This window comes from Topomyia yanbarensis, chromosome 1 (genome assembly GCF_030247195.1).
Source record: "Topomyia yanbarensis strain Yona2022 chromosome 1, ASM3024719v1, whole genome shotgun sequence".
In the NCBI taxonomy this organism is placed as follows: Eukaryota; Metazoa; Arthropoda; class Insecta; order Diptera; family Culicidae; genus Topomyia; species Topomyia yanbarensis.
The window spans coordinates 123,807,151-123,824,689 of record NC_080670.1 but is presented as its reverse complement, the minus strand read 5'-3'; the positions used below and the strand labels follow the sequence as shown (position 1 = coordinate 123,824,689).

The window sequence follows — 17,539 nt, the reverse complement described above, 5'->3', positions numbered from 1 at the left end:
ATAAATTTGTCATACGGCATTCGAAAGATACAGTATCCAAGCATCTTCTCAGTGAATTTCAAAATGATCCATCGAGAGATTCGAGAGAAATTGCAATTTGAAGTTTTATGACACGTTTCATAAGGCTACCAGCAAACACCCATGGGTTTGGTCCTATCTCTATAAGCAAAAAATATTTGTCTACGTATTTAGTACATGGCATTCGAAAGATATAGTAATCAAGTATATCCCCTGCAAGTTTGAAAATATTTCATTGATGGAATCGAAATTTATAACGGTTTGAATGTGGTATGCGGCCATAGATGGGTCTTCTACCAGACTTCAAGCGTGAATTCATGTTTGTCCATTGACTATTTAGATCGTTTATACGTGTCGCGGTTTTAAAAGGAAAACCTTTCCATTTAATTACATAAATATAATGTACAAAAGGTGTTATTTATATGGTGCACTGAAAAAATATGAAAATAGGGTTGTCTACCAAACGTTAAATATAATGTGTAAATTTAGAAAAAAGGATAAAAGTTGGAATGTTTACTTCAAACGGCCATATCTCAATGGTTTGTTGACCGATTCCAATTATTTTTTCATTGTTGAACAGGTAGACGTTTCATCGTTAATTTTCATTAAGAAGAATATAAAATAGAGTCATCCACATCAATAAATAGACAATATGATTGATCACAACTATATGTATTATCATTATTTAGTAAATATTTTCGTATTTAACCCTTAAATGCGCAATGTTGTTTTAAAACAACATTGCAAAAACCATCTCAAAATTATCGTAGTAACGTATCAAAGCTGTGAGACAATTTTCAAAAAATTTGAAAAAAATTGGTTTGCGCCTTTAAGGGTTAAAATAGCGGCCTATCCACTTTTATATATTAGTTAATTGCAATTGCTGTATAAACATCTGAATGTCAAATTCTCATGATAAGTTCAATTTGACAATAAAACTGACAATAGTTAGAGATATAAGCAGGTGAGCTTGTACTAATAACATCCCCTTTGAACATTTGAATGTCAAATTCTCATGATAAGTTCAATTCGACAATAAAACTGACAATAGTTAGATATATAAGCAGATGAGCTTGTACTAATAACATCCCCTTTGACATCTGTCAACCCAACCAGCGAATCACGATTGTACAAAATTTCCAACAAAAACCGTATCATAACATAAATTGATCTGAATCAGCAAATACCTTCATATTTTTTAAATTTATGGTTTTTTCCATGATTTGTAGTTTGCGTTCGTTGCATTCAACTAATGTATAGAAATTGAAAGGTCGTCGTTTTGAATATAAAGATATTCACTAAATAGTGATAATACATATAGTTGAGGATAATTATGTTGTCTATTGTTTGAAGTAGGCAACTATTTTATATTCTTCTTAATGAAAATTAACGGTGAAACGTATACTTGTTCAATAATGAAAAAATAATTAGAATCGGTCAACAAACCATTGAGATATGGCCCTTTGAAGTAAACATTCCAACTTTTATCCATTTTTTTAATTTACACATTATATTTAACGTTTGGTAGGCAACCCTATATTCATATTTTTTTCAGTGCACCATATTAATAACACCTTTTGTACATTATATTTATGTAATTAAATAGTAAGGTTTTCCTTTAAAAACCGCGACACGTATAAACGATCTAAATAGTCAATGGACAAACATGGATTCACGCTTGAAGTCTGGTAGAAAACCCATCTATGACCGCATACCACATCCAAACCGTTATAAATTTTGATTCCGTCAATGAAATATTTTCAAACTTGTAGGAGATATACTTGATTACTATATCTTTCGAATGCCATGTACTAAGTAAGTAGACAAATATTTTTTGTTTATAGAGATAGGACCAAACCCGTGGGTGTTTGCTGGTAGCCTTATGAAGCGTGTCATAAAACTTCAAATCGCAATTTCTCTCGAATCTCTCGATGGATCATTTTGAAATTCACTGAGAAGATACTTGGTTACTGTATCTTTCGAATGCCGTATGACAAATTTATGGTCATTTTTTTTGTTAATAACGGTTTTAGGAACACCGTGAAGCTGTTTTATATGATATAACTACTATAGTTGCGTTTTTAGGTGTTGTGTATGAAATTTTGTATATCAACGTGTTCAAGCTTCCTGATGTAATGTATTCTGTTGAGCGGATGCTGCATGATCCTGCAGGAAAAACAATGAGGATTTTGGAACGCCAAGAAAAACCTGGTGAACTTATCGAGACATCAGATGGACGACAATTTATTGTAAGCACTGCAGGTATGGGCCAAGCTAAGAATACAACAACGGTATAGACCCGATCAGAACGACATAACAGAAAGCTATCAAATTTATATCTCATGTTGATATTTATTACTCACTGTGTTATCTTTGTGATATCCCAATCAGCAAGGCAAGCAAACTTATATCAAGATTATATCTTCTGGTGATATCATTGAACTGCTAATATGATATTAATGTACGCATACAACGATGATATTATAATATATTACATATTCTTTCACAATTATCTTTGAATGCTAACTGTAAACTGTAAAGCGGACAACTGACCAGTTGATTAAAGCCCCTATAAACAAATCAATCAATCAACTGTGAATGATTTTTTTTATATTTCGTTTATTTGACACGGCTCATAGCGGTAGCTTAACGGAGCCGTGGATCTTTTATGTGTGTACAATATGTAAAAAATAAAAATAAAAACAAATATTATTGTTTGTCCGTTGAATCTCGTGCCCGCAACTTTTTGTTGCGAGCGGAGACCTTCTTTAGCAGCTCGCCTACTGCGTCATTGGGACCATTTAATTCTCTCCTGTCCTCCACATCAAGGTCATCATCGTTAAAAGTGCCTTGGTGCTCGCGACCAGATGTTCTTTCCTGCTTCTTGCACTTACGGGTGACCAATGTAAATCCGTCGTCATTCCTATTATCTTTATCACCGATGTCACTTACAGTTGTTTCAAACAACAAATTAACAAAGTAACACAGTGTGTAATAATTTTGTTATCTATTTCTGATCGGGCGAGGGTAGTGAATCTTTTTTAGTTTGTAACCCGCTAGTAGAGCTTCCATTTCTCGATAGTTTTCAGCTTTCCCTGATTCGGTAAATAAATAATAAATTTCCCAGGAAATCCCAAGATCCCGGGAATACAGAAAAAAAAAACAAAAGAATAAATGGAAAAGTTTACAAACCCGTTTGATTGCATGTATATCTGTCCTAAAAGCAGTTGTCAGAAGATGGCGATTGGGTGGCCTACACATCATTCAATCATTTGACAACATCAATAAGTTTACGTAACATCAACTTCTTTTGATGATTTTTCTTGGCTATATGTTGTTTTGTACCCAACTCACCTTTACAGAAGTAGCGAACTAAATCGTCTCAAAGTGACAAAGCTTTGGGGAACTTGACTGGGTAATTATTATTAGAGGGGATGTGATTTATCACTTGTAAAAAGGGAACACTTGTCTACTTGTTGGTGGTTTAACCCGATCTGACACGAGAATAGACAGATCTTTTTAATCATGTTTTCCTTACGCTGACAACAGTCTTGCCGAAATAATTGATAATATTATATTTAACATTTTCAAACGTATAACAGTATATAACAGCTCTTTCCCCTTCAAGAAGGTAAAAACTATTACTTAATACATTACAATTATATCATTGTATACTATTTTGAATTAATCATATAATCAATCTGCGGGCCTGATTAAAATTTCAATGATCTGAACATTTACAAATTCTAACAATCGTCTTCAGTCTTTGCCGTTTTCTTCCGCTTCGAACGCCTAGGGAATTCTTTCAATAGACCCATTAAGGTCTCTTCATGTTTGCGCTTCATTGATGGTTTCCTAGACTGATATTCCTTGTTTGTTTTTGAAAATCTCAGAAACTCCTGTTCTTCCATATTATTCGAAAACTTCTCTGAGGAAGTCATAGTTAGAACGTTTGGTCTTGTGTTAAACGTTTCGTTCTGACATTCGAATTCGATTTCGATGGGCCTTTGCCTGAGTGCTTCCAATGATGATCTGAAATGTAATTTTAAAAGCACGAGAACTAGCTTTAAGCCTGCAATAATAATTGTTTTTTTGTGGTAACAGCAGATGCATTTTATAACCCAACTTGAAGTTAATTAAATATGTCAAAATCTTTGGTTTGATTGAGAATATTTAACCTAATGCTCCTGTAATTTAATAAAAGCAAACTATTCTGGTCTTCCAGATTTAACTCGGACACTTCCAGTTTTTTATATAGTTTTTTTAAGATATCGTTAGTACCGTGTACGCACCATACTCTGCGCAGTTAAGGTGAAGATATGTTGAGGCCAGCAACGCACGCTTGTTGCTAGGCACCGACGCGCTTGTTTACATTGAGAAAAAAATGGAATTCGAAGTGAAAATTCAAACGAGATAAATAATAAGAGTTTTCGGACATTTTCCTTCGGTAATCTGCACATTGGCAGAAAATTTGAAGTTTAGTTAGTAAACGATTAAAATTTCGCAGGTGTTTTTTCAGTGGTGTGTGAATAAAGTGCATTTGAAAAAGTGTTCTGAAAATGAGAAGAAGAAAAATAAAAGCGTTTGGAAAAGAAATCCCAAGTGAAGAGGGGTGATATTTTCGCACAAAATAAGAGCTATAGCTGGAATTCCGTCAAAAACTCGGGTTGATTGTATAGGAAAATGTTCTGGCTTCCTCAAGTAGCACTTGAGGATAAGGTTAGTATATTGAAAAACGTATTTTTATATTTGCTCATGTCAGATACATGGTTAGGCAGGGAGAGGGGTGTGTGTGGCGTAGAATCTATGTTGTGGCTCGCATGTATAATCTGCCTATAATCGCAAGTAAGTCCCATGTAGATAGGGAATCCCATAGAACATGGGACTAACTTGCGATTATGGGCAGTAATGTCCTTAAGAAATTTCTATGTTTGTTTCAATACAAAAAATAGAAAAAAAGCGCTACCCTTTCTTATAATTTATTTTTATGATAGAGTTTTAACCACTTTATTTGTAGAAATTATTAGTAAGAAAAAGAATAGTTTATAAAAAATATATAATTTAAAAGATGATTCGTTATCTTGTTCCTAACTTTGCGCACAAAATCTACATTGTTCCTAACCTTGCGCGGGTGGTGCCTAACTTTGTGCATGTTTTAAAAAGCACGATGTTTTTAATATAATCGATATATTTTGTTCGTACATTAAATAGATAAGGAATATGGGATATAAATTCAATACAAACGGACAATATGTTTCAAATGGTGTTACAATCATGGACTTTTTCTGTGCGGCATAATGTATATTTCCATATGTGATTTCAGGCAAACATCATTAATGGCTGATCTCATGCAATATGATGCAATTTGTTTGTACACTGAAGTCTTTTTTATGCGGTTTTTATGCAGATTTTCAAAGTTATGCAGTTTTGTATGCGGATTTTCAAAGTTATGCGGTTTTTTTATGCTGATTTTCAAAGTTATGCGGTTTTTTATGCGGATTTTTCAAAGTTATGCGGTTTTTTATGCGGATTTTTAAAGTTATACGATTCTTTTTATGCAGCTTCCTTTTCATTTTTAGGGCATCATCTCCCAAGTAGCATTTATCGAAAGATAGATCTTCGTGAATGCACATGCTTAAACAAAAGACATTAAATGATCATATTTTTATTTTAGATTATAAATTACTAGTCTTTGGGTTAAGGATATGAGAAGCATTCTTGAGGTAGTGAAAATAAAAACAAAAAATAACTGAATACCTGTTTACCTTTCTCATAATAAAACTTATGCAATCGGTCGGAACCGCATAAAAACTGACATGACTTTGAAAATGCGAATAAAAACGCATATCTTTGAAAATCAGCATAAAAACCACATATCTTTGAAAATCCGCATAATTTTGAAAATCCGTATAAAAAAACACATAAAGTGTGAAATATTTTTCAATATTAAGAGCCATAGTACTCAAGGAACAGCAAGGATTTGAAGTAAGAAAGTTTAGAAAAGCGTGGAGTAGAGCATTATGAGCAAGCTTAGAGTTTCCCGGCTACTTAACTATTTGTCTTCTGCACCGAAGGAGGCAGGATCTTTTGGCATTAAATGCGAATCACCTGAGTCTGCGGCATGTCCGGACAAGCGTAAAGTCAAAGTGAGTCCCCGGAATCGCAGGACTGACCTCGGCACCAAATCGACCAGCATCGAAATAACGATTTCGAGAGAAATTTCAACGTCGGGAAATTTCGCCGTCGGAGTGGACTAGGCCCATCGCCAGGGACTAGTTCGAGTAGATCGGGAAGGCAAATGGTTGTCGGGCGCCTGTCAACTTGAAGTCACCCTCCACCCAGAATCGCAGGACCGACCTCGGCATCTGCCCGGGTAGTATCGGTTTCGGAAGATCTTCCACTGCCGGGGAACTCTTCGTCGGAGTAGGAAAGATCCACCGTCGGGGACTATTCCGCGTAGTCCGTAGCGAATCGCCGGCTTGAATCGTCGGGGCATTAGTGAATCGGTCGCAATCCTCCACCCGGGATCGCTGGACTGACCTCGGCATTCAGCCGGACTGCATCGAAGGAAGAATAACGCGTCGATCACCGGTTGCGGGAGACATTTTTTCGTCGGGGAACTCTCAGCCGAGGTAGGCTAGCTCCACCGTCGGGGACTACGCCGAGTAGCACCTAACGCGACAAACCACCAGTAAAGGGTCGTCGGAGCACCAGTGAACCGGAAGCCACCCTCCAATCGGAATCGCTGGATCGTCCACGGCATCCAACTGGTCAACACAGAGAGGAGGGCATGTAGAATATCATGCCGTGTAGGACTGGTACGGCGGTTATGAGACCAGCGAAATCTAGCACGACCAGCTAGACCTGGAATCAAGTGAAGTGCATTAGCACACCTCCCCTGGCAGTAGTCATTTCAAATGGAATCCGGGGGATCAGGCAAATGTCGGTTTTCTTGGTTAAGTTCAGAAGGGTTCAGAGTTATCTTCTCTATTCAGAGTCCCTCACTCTGGCACACCATGGACGAAATCGGTAGTATGATCTAACTACTGAACGTGTGCTGGGTCGGCGCTTTATCACCAAGTAAAAAATACACACACTTATACTTTTTTCCGATCTCGCCGAACTGAGTCGAACGGTATAAAATATTCGGCCGTGCGGGCCTCGATAAAAGGTAAAAAGGTTAAAAGGTTTTCTGTCACTTTCTGTTTTTATTTTCACTGACATCATGAATGCTCCCCATATCCTTAACCCAAAGACTAGTAATTAGTAATCTAAAATAAAATATGACTGTTTTATGTCTTTTGTTTGCACATGTGCATTCACGAGGATCTATCTTTCGATAAAATTCGCTTCAGGTGATGCCCTAAAATCTATAAGAACGCAGCATAAAAAGAATCGAATAACTTTGAAAATCCGCATAAAACACCGAATAACTTTGAAAATCCGCACAAAAAAACCGCATAACTTTGAAAATCCGCATAAAAAACCGCATAGCTTTGAAAATCCGCATAAAAAAGTCGCATAAAAACCGCATAAAAAGACTTTCGTGTATTGGAATGTGGTCTAAGGAACAATTTCAACCACTTCCGATCGAGAATACTTGTTTATTTGTTGTACCGTCACCAACAGACCCCTTGACCCCAATGGTGGTTACTTAAACTAATTACATTTTATAATACTCATTATTTTAGATTTTATCGAATTCCTTGTCATGTTGAAGTCAAAAGCCGTCGCCACACTGTTAAATACACGCTGGAGTCCGGTAACAGCGCTCTGGCGCCCATAGTTTGTTCTCTTGAACGGGACTCGCAGAAGAGAGTTATTGCGCATAGCTCGAACGCGAGCTTGAAGATCGAGGCGTCCGAGGATTGTAGGGCAATCCACCCTGGCAGAGAGTAAGTCCTAGATGAACAGGGCTCGAGAGCAGTCCCTCCGGATGCTTAGAGTATCGAGCTGTATTAACTGACAACGGTTTTCGTAGCTCGGCAGCTGAAATCTGTTTTGCCAAGGAAGATGTCGGAGTGCAAAGCGTATCAACCGGCGTTGGACGGCCTCGATTCTGTCGACGCCGTTCTGGTAGTAAGGGTTCCAAACAGCAGAACAATATTCCAGTATTGAGCGAATCAGCGCGCAATAGAGAGATTTTAAACAGTATACGTCCTTGAAGTTTTTCACTATTCGGAAGATGAACCCAAGCTGTCTTGATGCCTTATCCACTATGGATGGTTTGAACGTTAGTGCCGAATCCATGATGACTCCGAGATCCTTGACGTTAGGGTGTCTTGGAATACTCGAGTCGAAGAGATGGTAGGTAAACTGAATCGGATGGCGTTTCCGCGTGAACTTAACGATTGAACATGTACTCGGGTTTAAAACCATTCTGTTTAGATCACACCACGTACTAAAGCTATCCAATTCACTCTGAAGAAACTCGGCATCGGTTTTATCCCGTATTTGTCGAAACATTTTCATGTCGTCGGCAAAAGAAAGGCGAAGTCCTTGTAATTTGATGTTGACGTCATTATAGTAGAGGAGGAATATCACTGAACCAAAATGGCTTCCTTGTGGGATGCCGGATGTAGCGAAGAATGGTGTAGATAGACAGTCCTTAATAGTGATTTGGAGTTACCTTCCATCGAGGTAGGAACGAAACCAGCGCAGTGTCCATGAATGCCGAGTTTGTCCAGTTTCGCTATTGCGATATCATGATTGATTTTGTCGAAGGCCGCAGATAAATCCATGTAAATAGCATCGGTTTGCAATCCGTCAGCGAATCCATCGAGTACATATGTTATGAACGAGAGCAGGTTGGTCGTTGTCGATCGTTTAGGCATAAATCCGTGTTGGCCGTCTACAATGTAGTTTTACAGTGAAAGAAAGTAGAGTCTAAAACAACCAGCTCGAATAGTTTTGATACTCAACTTAAACACGAGATTCCCCGATAATTGTCAATGTTCGATTTGTTTCCTTTTTTGTGAACTGCAAACATGTGCGCTGCTTTCCAGCATGAAGGGAATGTTCCAGTAGTGAGTGATAGCACAAAGACTCGCCGAAGTGGTTCAAGAAGCCCGCTGATGCACTTTTTGGCAAAAATCTAGGGAACGCCATCTGGTCCCGGGGAGCTAGATGCTTTCAGCTTGGAATTTGCTGCAAGAATGGCAGCATTATCGACAAAAATTCGATTGATGGTTCGTCGTAGAGAAGGAGTTAGATTTGCAGCGGCAGCGACTTGTTGTGGGGAAAGGCTCTCGTCGGAAAAAAACGCTTGAAAATTTGTCGGAGAACAATTGGCAAATTTCCTTAGTGTCGGTGCCTAAAACTCCATTTAATGACATACAAGATGGTAACCCGGATTGTTTTCGCTGCTCGTTCACATATTTCCAAAACGACTTGGGCTTGGATTTCAGTTGACGTTCGACGTTTCGCTGGTATCTAAAAAACCACGTCTGCTTTGCTGTTTGTATTAGTGGTTGAGCTGAAAGTAGTGGTTTCGTAATGCAAGTGTCTTATGCTTCGAAAATTTCCTAAATGCAGTTCGTTTGGCAGTTTTTAATCGTCTAAGCACTGTTGATTGCCAAGGAGGGTGTTGATTTATACTGATTATTCATTTTGGCACATGACGGTCGATTAGGTAGTTAAGAATACTAAAAAACATCATCGCTGCTTCGCTCGCGTCATCAGTGTTAAGATTTTCGTCCCAGTTTATATCCAACAGCGTTCTAACGACGCTGTCGTAGTCAGCGTTTTTAAAATCGTAGACGATAGAGCTTGAGACGTCTTCAAAATTCACTCCTAGGCTACCAGCGAGTACAAGATGTAGTGGGGGATGATGGCGCACATGCTGGACTAAAGGTGGCGGAGCGGCGCAGCAGTACGGAGCGTAGTTCCGGGCAGATACAAAGCAGAGGTCCAATGTACGTCCATTCTCGTTGATGATATTATTAATTAATTAATTTATTTATTTTTATTTATGATATTTTCTTCCAATGGACCTCTAGGATCTTATTGAAGTAATTAAACTATTTTACACAATTCTACCAACTACATAACAAGCACAGAACAATAAACATTTTCAACAAATTTGAACAATCAAAACCTATACAAATTAACAAATAAAAAAACAGGTAAATACGATTACGGATTCATTATCACAAACGCTGTATTCTCATTACTATCGAGGATTCCAGGGAGCTCCAGAATTATTTCTACGGAATTCCCGGTACCGTATACCGCGAGGCCAAGTTCCTGGAGAGAGCTTTTTCCTTCATCGATGCATCCAGTTGAACTTTGAATGATACAAAATCAAGGGTTCTTGCGTCTTGCCAAACAGGAACGAGCTTCTTAACGCATATAGGCGTTTGATCATCCAGCCACGTCGTTACAAGATCAGATACTTGTTCCTCACTAACGTCGTTATCGATGTTTGAAAGAAATAGTTCGAAGCTTTTTCTAGGTTCCGAAACGTGGGCAAGTGGACTCAATCGCGTCGATGTAAACGGGTGTATTGTTTCATTGACAGACGCGCTGGCTATGTTCACGGATGAATGGTTCGAAGTTGCCTTATCAATCACTTGCCTTATTGCTCACTGATGTACTCAACAGTTCGATACTGTACTTTAACTGGGCGATCTCCTCGTCATGTTTCTTTTTGCGTAGTGCATGAATGGATTCAAGAGACGAAATTGTACTGGGGAATCTTGCATTCTCTAAGAGGTCGCGGCATCTATCGCACATCCAGAATACATTCGATTTTTTGCATGCCTCTATTTCATCCTCTATTAGGCCAGAGCATTTCTTGTGAAATACTCGCCAACCATCACAAAAACCGTCACAGATGATCCGTTCCGTCTTTCCAACAGCAAGGTTACACTTTCCGCAGTAAACTTCCATCTTCTCAGTGGCCCAGCGATTCCCCCACACAGAGCAGTATAAGAGCGATTGTCTGTTACCAGCCGTGTGTTATCAAGGCAAATCGTAAAACAAAAGGCTTCGGTGGCGTTGGTTTGCACCGTTAATTTTGCGGAAAATAGACGAAAATCTCACCTCGTGCAGTGAAACCGATTATTTCAGCAACGGTAAACGATGACTATTACAAAGCACCACAATATGACGATCAGTAAGTTTTCTAAACCGGCCAGCAATCCTCAAAATAGTGGGTTTTTCACAGAGCAACACACCTATCGATCAACACGACAGCGGAGCACAAACACCTAAATTTGCCGAAGAGTTGCGCTACTGTAGTTGTCCAAGATACAAGTGGCATTGTTAATAAGCGCAGACTTTTCGATATCCAATCGTAGAAATCCATGACTTGCCTGGCACCAGGTCAAGCCAGGTAAGTTGAAGTCGCCCAGTATAACAATATCATCAGACGGGCAGCGATGGAGGTGATGAATGAAACGGAGGAAAGATGTACATTGATCAGGCTGTAATCACGAAATCGGCCAGGTGGAAAATACACGACACACAGGAAGAGATTGCGATCGGCAAGTTTCACTGATATCCACACTTGCTCGGAGCTCGCTCAGCGCTCATCGTTGATCACTCGGGCTTTTATACCATGGCGAACGGCGATGAGTACACCACCACCTGATGTCTTGTGGCTGTTGAGGGCATTGCAATCACAGCGGAAGACATCAAATGTTGAACCAAACACCTGGCGAGACAGAGTACGGTTGTCGAGCCACGTCTTGGTTAAGGCGATGACGTCATAACAGCAGCCCGTGGTCGCGAGCAAATAGCTGTCCGTTGATGAATTAAAGCCACCAACATTCTGGTAGTAAATCACGATGTTATTGGATGACGGGACAGGTTGTACAGAGAGCGAATCAACTGCATCGCACCTCAGAATGTGACGATCATCGTCGGCGAGAGAAATGGTTGACATCTGGTCACAAGATGTTGGAGCAAAAGGCAAATTACTGGAAGCGAAGAATACATCAGCGCTTGAAGTGTTCGGATCAGATGTATACTTGCCATTGGTGGCGGGTTGGAAGACCCTTTCACTCATCCCACACACAGGACCGGGACGACTGATGATCGCTGGCTGCAATTGCTCGACTGTGGTGGGGAGATCGAGGGCTTCCATAGTGCCAACAGCGTGCGTCCCAGTATGCGTTGAACCCCGATGGTGCGATGCGGAGAGCAGGAACGGGACGCTAGTAGCTTATGGGGAGAGTCGGACGATGAACTAGAAGCGTGAATCGGTTCAACCGTTGTATCGTTACAATTTGTATAATACTTGCCGAGAAAGGCGGCTTGGAAGATCCCTTCTCCACCCACACATACAGGACCGGGACGACTGCCGAACGCTGGTTGCTAGGGCTCGACTGTAGTGGGGGGATCGAGGGCTTCCATTGTACCAATTGCGTTGCATCGCAGTATGCGATCAGCATCGACACTCCTTCACAATGGCAGTGTAGCTTGGTATAGTGGCATTGCCAATCGTTGCGGAGTCCTCTGTAGGGTTGATGGGCCGGGTGGCATTAGCGGAACACATGCGGCTTCTGAGGGCAGAGGAAAATCAGTCGATGGGCACCAAATGTTCTGGGTACTGCTATCCTCAAATTCCCTGAACAATAAAGCTTGCGGCCATGTATCAGGGTTAAGAGCTGCTTCACGGTACTTTGGGTGAACTCCAACTTTGAAGGATACGAAGCTCAGAGTACTGACGTCTATGCATTTTTTTACAAGCGGAATAACCTTTATTTATTTATTTATTCTTATTTTTATCTGACCTGTGTTGTTCTACATGAATTGTTTCTAGAATGGGAAAAGCCCATTTCAGGATATACTTCAGAAGCAATCCTCAAATGGGCGTAAAACCCATTATCTTTTCACATTTTTCACAGTTGATTACGATGATTTTACACTACAATTACACATAATCACATAGTACACAGTATTGCAAGAACAGAAATTACAAATATTACAAAAATGGAATCTTAAAATCTAAGTCAACCTTCTTAGTCTATTTTTGAAAACATTACAAGATACAGATACAGAAAAGTCAAAATATCTGGAGCATCTATTTGACCAGTTAATATCTTCCCAACAAATACTGCTCTAAATGTGTTCCGCCTTTTCGCTAGGGTTTCCATATCGAGCAGACTACAGCGATCGATTTTCGGTGGTAGCTCTGCTGGGTTACGCCATGGGAGAGTTCGGAGGAATCGTGGCTGCACTGCTTCTATTCGGTTGATCCAAATGCTCGGATAAGGACACCAAATGGGTGCTGATGCTTCCAGGACAGATTGAACAAGTGAAAAATAGAGTGCCCGTCAACAATATGGATCAGTGAATTCTTTGGCGATTCTTATAATGAAGCCGAGATTTCTATTTTCCTGTGCTATAACATGAGAGTAATGATTTCTGAATGTCAGTTGTGAGTCCAGGAGTACTCCGAGGTCTCTGATAGCTGTCATTCTCTCTAGCGATTCCCCTGAGATGGTGTAGCTCCAGAAAATTGGATTTTTTCTGCGAGTGAAAGATATTATGGAACATTTGGCCACGCTGAGAGCCAGCAAGTTGCGACTACACCAATTACAAAAAGCATCTAAGTGTCGCTGTAGTGCCACGCAATCTTCTGACGCAATGACCGCACAATGAGAAATAGTTTGAGATCATCAGCGTATATAAGTTTACACCCTAGAGGTATAACATAGCAAACGTCATTTAAGAACAACGAAAAAAGCAACGGTCCTACATTGCTCCCTTGAGGCACTCCCGGCAAGTTAATAAAGCTGTATGACTCGCTATTTCCTAATTTTACAGATAGAAAACGATTTACGAGATATGATTTAAGTCACCCTGTGAAATTTGACGAAGCGCCCAGCCGCTTTATCTTTGCCAGTAGAAGAGAGTGATCTACACGATCGAATGCAGCCTTGAGATCCGTGTATACAGTATCGACCTGAGATCCAACTTCAATAGTTTTAATACAAAGCGAAGTGAATTAGGCTAGATTAGTAGTTGTCGATCTGCCTGAAAAAAGCCATGTTGATCCTTCGATATGTATGCTTTGGTCTCACGAAACAGCACGTTTCCTACTAATATCTCAAATAACTTTGATCCAGCGCAGAGTGAGGTTATGCCACGATAGTTCGCAACATTTTGCTTATCACCTTTTTTAAAAACGGGAAACATAACTGATTTTTTCCAACACACGGGAAACGCCGATTGCAACAGTGATTGATTGAAAATTAGCCTTAAAGGCGCACACAATGCGCTTGCGCATCTTTTCAGTATAATGTAAGGAATACCATCTGGTCCTGCTGATGTTGAACACTTTAGTTATCTCATGGCAGTTAAAATGTATTCGTCAGTAAATTGGATATTACCTACATTAATTACATCATGAGGGACATCCTGAAGGCCATCTTCCACCTGAGTGGAGTTAGCCGAGTTCTTCTTAAACACACTCGAGAAATGTTGAGCGAATAGGTCACAGATGCCGCTTGGAGTGCTTGATGTTTCACTTGCAAGGAACATACTGGAAGGAAGCCCATTTTCTTCGCGGTTTCCGTTAACGAAAGACCAAACTGCTTTGGATTTTGTCTCAGGTTTGATTGGGTTTGTGCTGCGTGTCTTGAATAGAGGAACCGATTATATGTTTTGTAACTGTTGCTAGCTTGAATAAACTCTCGTTTTGTAATGGGGTTTCCTAGGCTGGTGTAATGCCGAAGCGCAGCTGCTCGCAATTTTTTCAGCTTACGTAACTGACGATTGGACCATGCCGGTTTTAGTCGGGGACGTGGTGCGGGAACTGTTATTCTGAAAAGCTGTTTCAGTACCAGTGAAAGTTTTTCTACGGCAACATCTACATCTATCGCGGAATTTAACAAAGTCTCCCAATCAATTTCCTGCAGTGAACTTTGAAGCCTAGAGAAATCAGTCTTCGAAAAGTTGAACTCCATGACCCTCCCTGATATGCGTCACAGGCAACTCATGGCTCAAGGGCTTCTGAAACGGCGCAGTTAATAGAAGCTTCTTCATTTACGAACAGGAGATCCAGGGTTCGATTTCGTCTGTTATTTACGGTACACATTTGCAGCATGTTCAATATAGACATTCCGTCCAATAAGGCAATACTCGCTCTCGAAAAAATAGATTCAGAAGGATCTGGAAAGGCATAACCGGAGGGTGTACTCTTCCAAAGAAGTCCTGGCTGATTATAGTCACCAAATAGTAGATGAGCCGTGTTGGGTTCAATGGAAGTTGCGATGTCAAGTGCTGAGTCTATGTGCTTCTGAATAATATCTATATCACTTGCGGGATCGGGGGGAATGTATACTACGCCTACACAAATATTAGTATCGCGCCCGCGAATATCTACCCATAGTTGTTCGAGATCGATACTATCAGTTTTATGTTTGGACGAGAGCCGGTTGGACACTGCAATAAGCACACCACCACGTTTTTCCCTGTACTGTCCGGATCGCAATCTTTACGGTAAACCGTGTACCTTGGGCCGAATAACTGTATCGAATGAATTTGATCATTCAGCCACGTTTCGGTTAGAACAATGACATCATGTTCGGCCTCTGAAACAGCGACGAACAACTCGTCAATTTTTGTGTGTAGTCCTCTCACGTTCTGGTAGTAGATACTAAGATGTTCCTCGAGATAGTGTCCTGTTGGTTGAGCGGTAGAAAGACGAGCGGCGATGGTGGTGGCGTCCGGCTGAAATAGGGGTGGATTTTCAGCGAGAGCAGCATCTGTATGTCCTACTTCGGAAGAACATATACATTCATTGCATTTACCTGTGTAAACAAAAGCAGGAACTTCAAATTGCTCTAATTGTTTTAGACTGCTGTTATCTGACCGGAGCAGATCGTAGTCTTTGCTTTCAGATTTCATTTCGTTTCAGCGTCGGTGATAGAATCAAACTGATTGTAAACGGTGGTAAACTGCAATTGTGGATCGGATTCAGGGTGCGCAGAATCTGTAGTAGCTTCGGGAGGACATATACCCTCCTTATTTTTACCTGACCGGAGAAGGTCACTACCATCGCATCCACGTTCCGTGGCAAGCATATGGCCATCGGTGACGGAGCTGCAATTGTAGATCTGACCGGGAAGGGTCGCTACCAAGCACCGTGGCAAGCAGATGGGCGTCGGTGATGGATTCTAGCTGATTGTGCCCATCGGCAAGCTGCAATTGTGGGTCTGACCTGGAAAGATCGTTGCCATAGCATACAAGTTCCTTAGAAAGCAGATGAACGTCGTTGATGGAATCAGGCTGATTGCATCCGGTGACAAGCTGCAATTGTGGATCTAATTTAAGGTGCACAGTATCGTGAGTAGCTTCGGGAGGACATATACCCTCCTTAGCTTTACCTGACCGGGAAAGGTCGCTGCCATAGCATTTAAGTTCCTTAGAAAACAGATGAACGTCGTTGATGGAATCAGGCTGATTGCATCCGTCGACAAGCTGCAATTGTGGATCTAATTTAAGGTGCGCAGTATCGTGAGTAGCTTCGGGAGGACATATACCCTCTGTTGTCCAACAGTGTAAGCAGCGAGGAAATCGTTCCGATTTTGTGAACTCGTTTTATTTCGAAAATACGGTTACAAATTCCTAATACAAGAAGGAGATTTTGTTAAATACATTTTGATGTAGGTTAATTGTATGTAGCTTACGTTTAGTAATTCCTCCACTGAATTCTATGGATAACCGGTACAATTGTATAGTGAACAATGGGCGCGCAACTAGGAATGGGTATCATTTGTAAGTAATCTGAAAGGCTCATAATAATTATATTTCTCACCTATCGCGTAGAACGTTTGTCTCACGACACGATATTGCACACGTTCGCTGTTATAAGTTATCGTAATTCTATATGAATATAATTATTATAGGTTATGCAGAGTATAATATGGATGGGGATATTCTTACCCGTTATAATTTTAAGGAATGAGTAATTTTCTCCAGGCTATGCCCAAGTAAATTATACTAGGAATCTAAGTAATTTAAACGATCGCTAACTTGAAAAAATCTATAATTTTTGCGACACACGTCTAACCACGCATCTTAATGATATATAAATGGCTTAAATGATGGTGTGATCGAGGGACGTTGATCTGTATTTGACCTTCCTATTCGAGTCGATCCTCTCTGCGATCGCAGGGTTTGGCTCAGCAGGCAGCCGTTGATAAAGGGGACCGTGGGGTTCGTTGTTCGATGTGGCGCAATTAACACCCTCCTTAGCTTTACCTGACCGGGAAAGGTCGCTGCCATAGCATACAAGTTCCTTAGAAAACAGATGAACGTCGTTGATGGAATCAGGCTGATTGCATCCGGCGACAAGCTGCAATTGTGGATCTAATTTAAGGTGCGCAGTATCTTGAGTAGCTTCGGGAGGACATATACCCTCCTTAGCTTTACCTGACCGGGAAAGGTCGCTGCCATAACACATAAGTCCCGTGGAGAGCGGGTGAACGTTGGAGTTGGAGGAATCGGGCTGATTGCACCCGTCGGAAAGATGCAATTGTGGATCTGATCAGATGAGGTCGCCATCGTT

The 17,539-nt window shown here is 40.6% G+C and overlaps 1 protein-coding gene across 4 annotated transcripts in view; it reads left to right on the top strand.

Moving 5' to 3' along the window:
* LOC131684352 (protein ovarian tumor locus-like) overlaps positions 1 to 17,539 on the top strand; it is a 1,641,868-nt gene that overhangs the window by 435,843 nt on the left and 1,188,486 nt on the right. For all 4 annotated transcript variants that reach the window (XR_009304657.1, XR_009304646.1, XM_058967240.1 and 1 more), the window contains exon 5: positions 2,104 to 2,280. Coding sequence is in view for 2 of the 4 variants with exons in the window: in XM_058967240.1 (XP_058823223.1) it covers positions 2,104 to 2,280 (177 nt within the window). In the remaining 2 variants the exon portion in view is untranslated. The remainder of the gene's footprint in view (positions 1 to 2,103; positions 2,281 to 17,539) is intronic.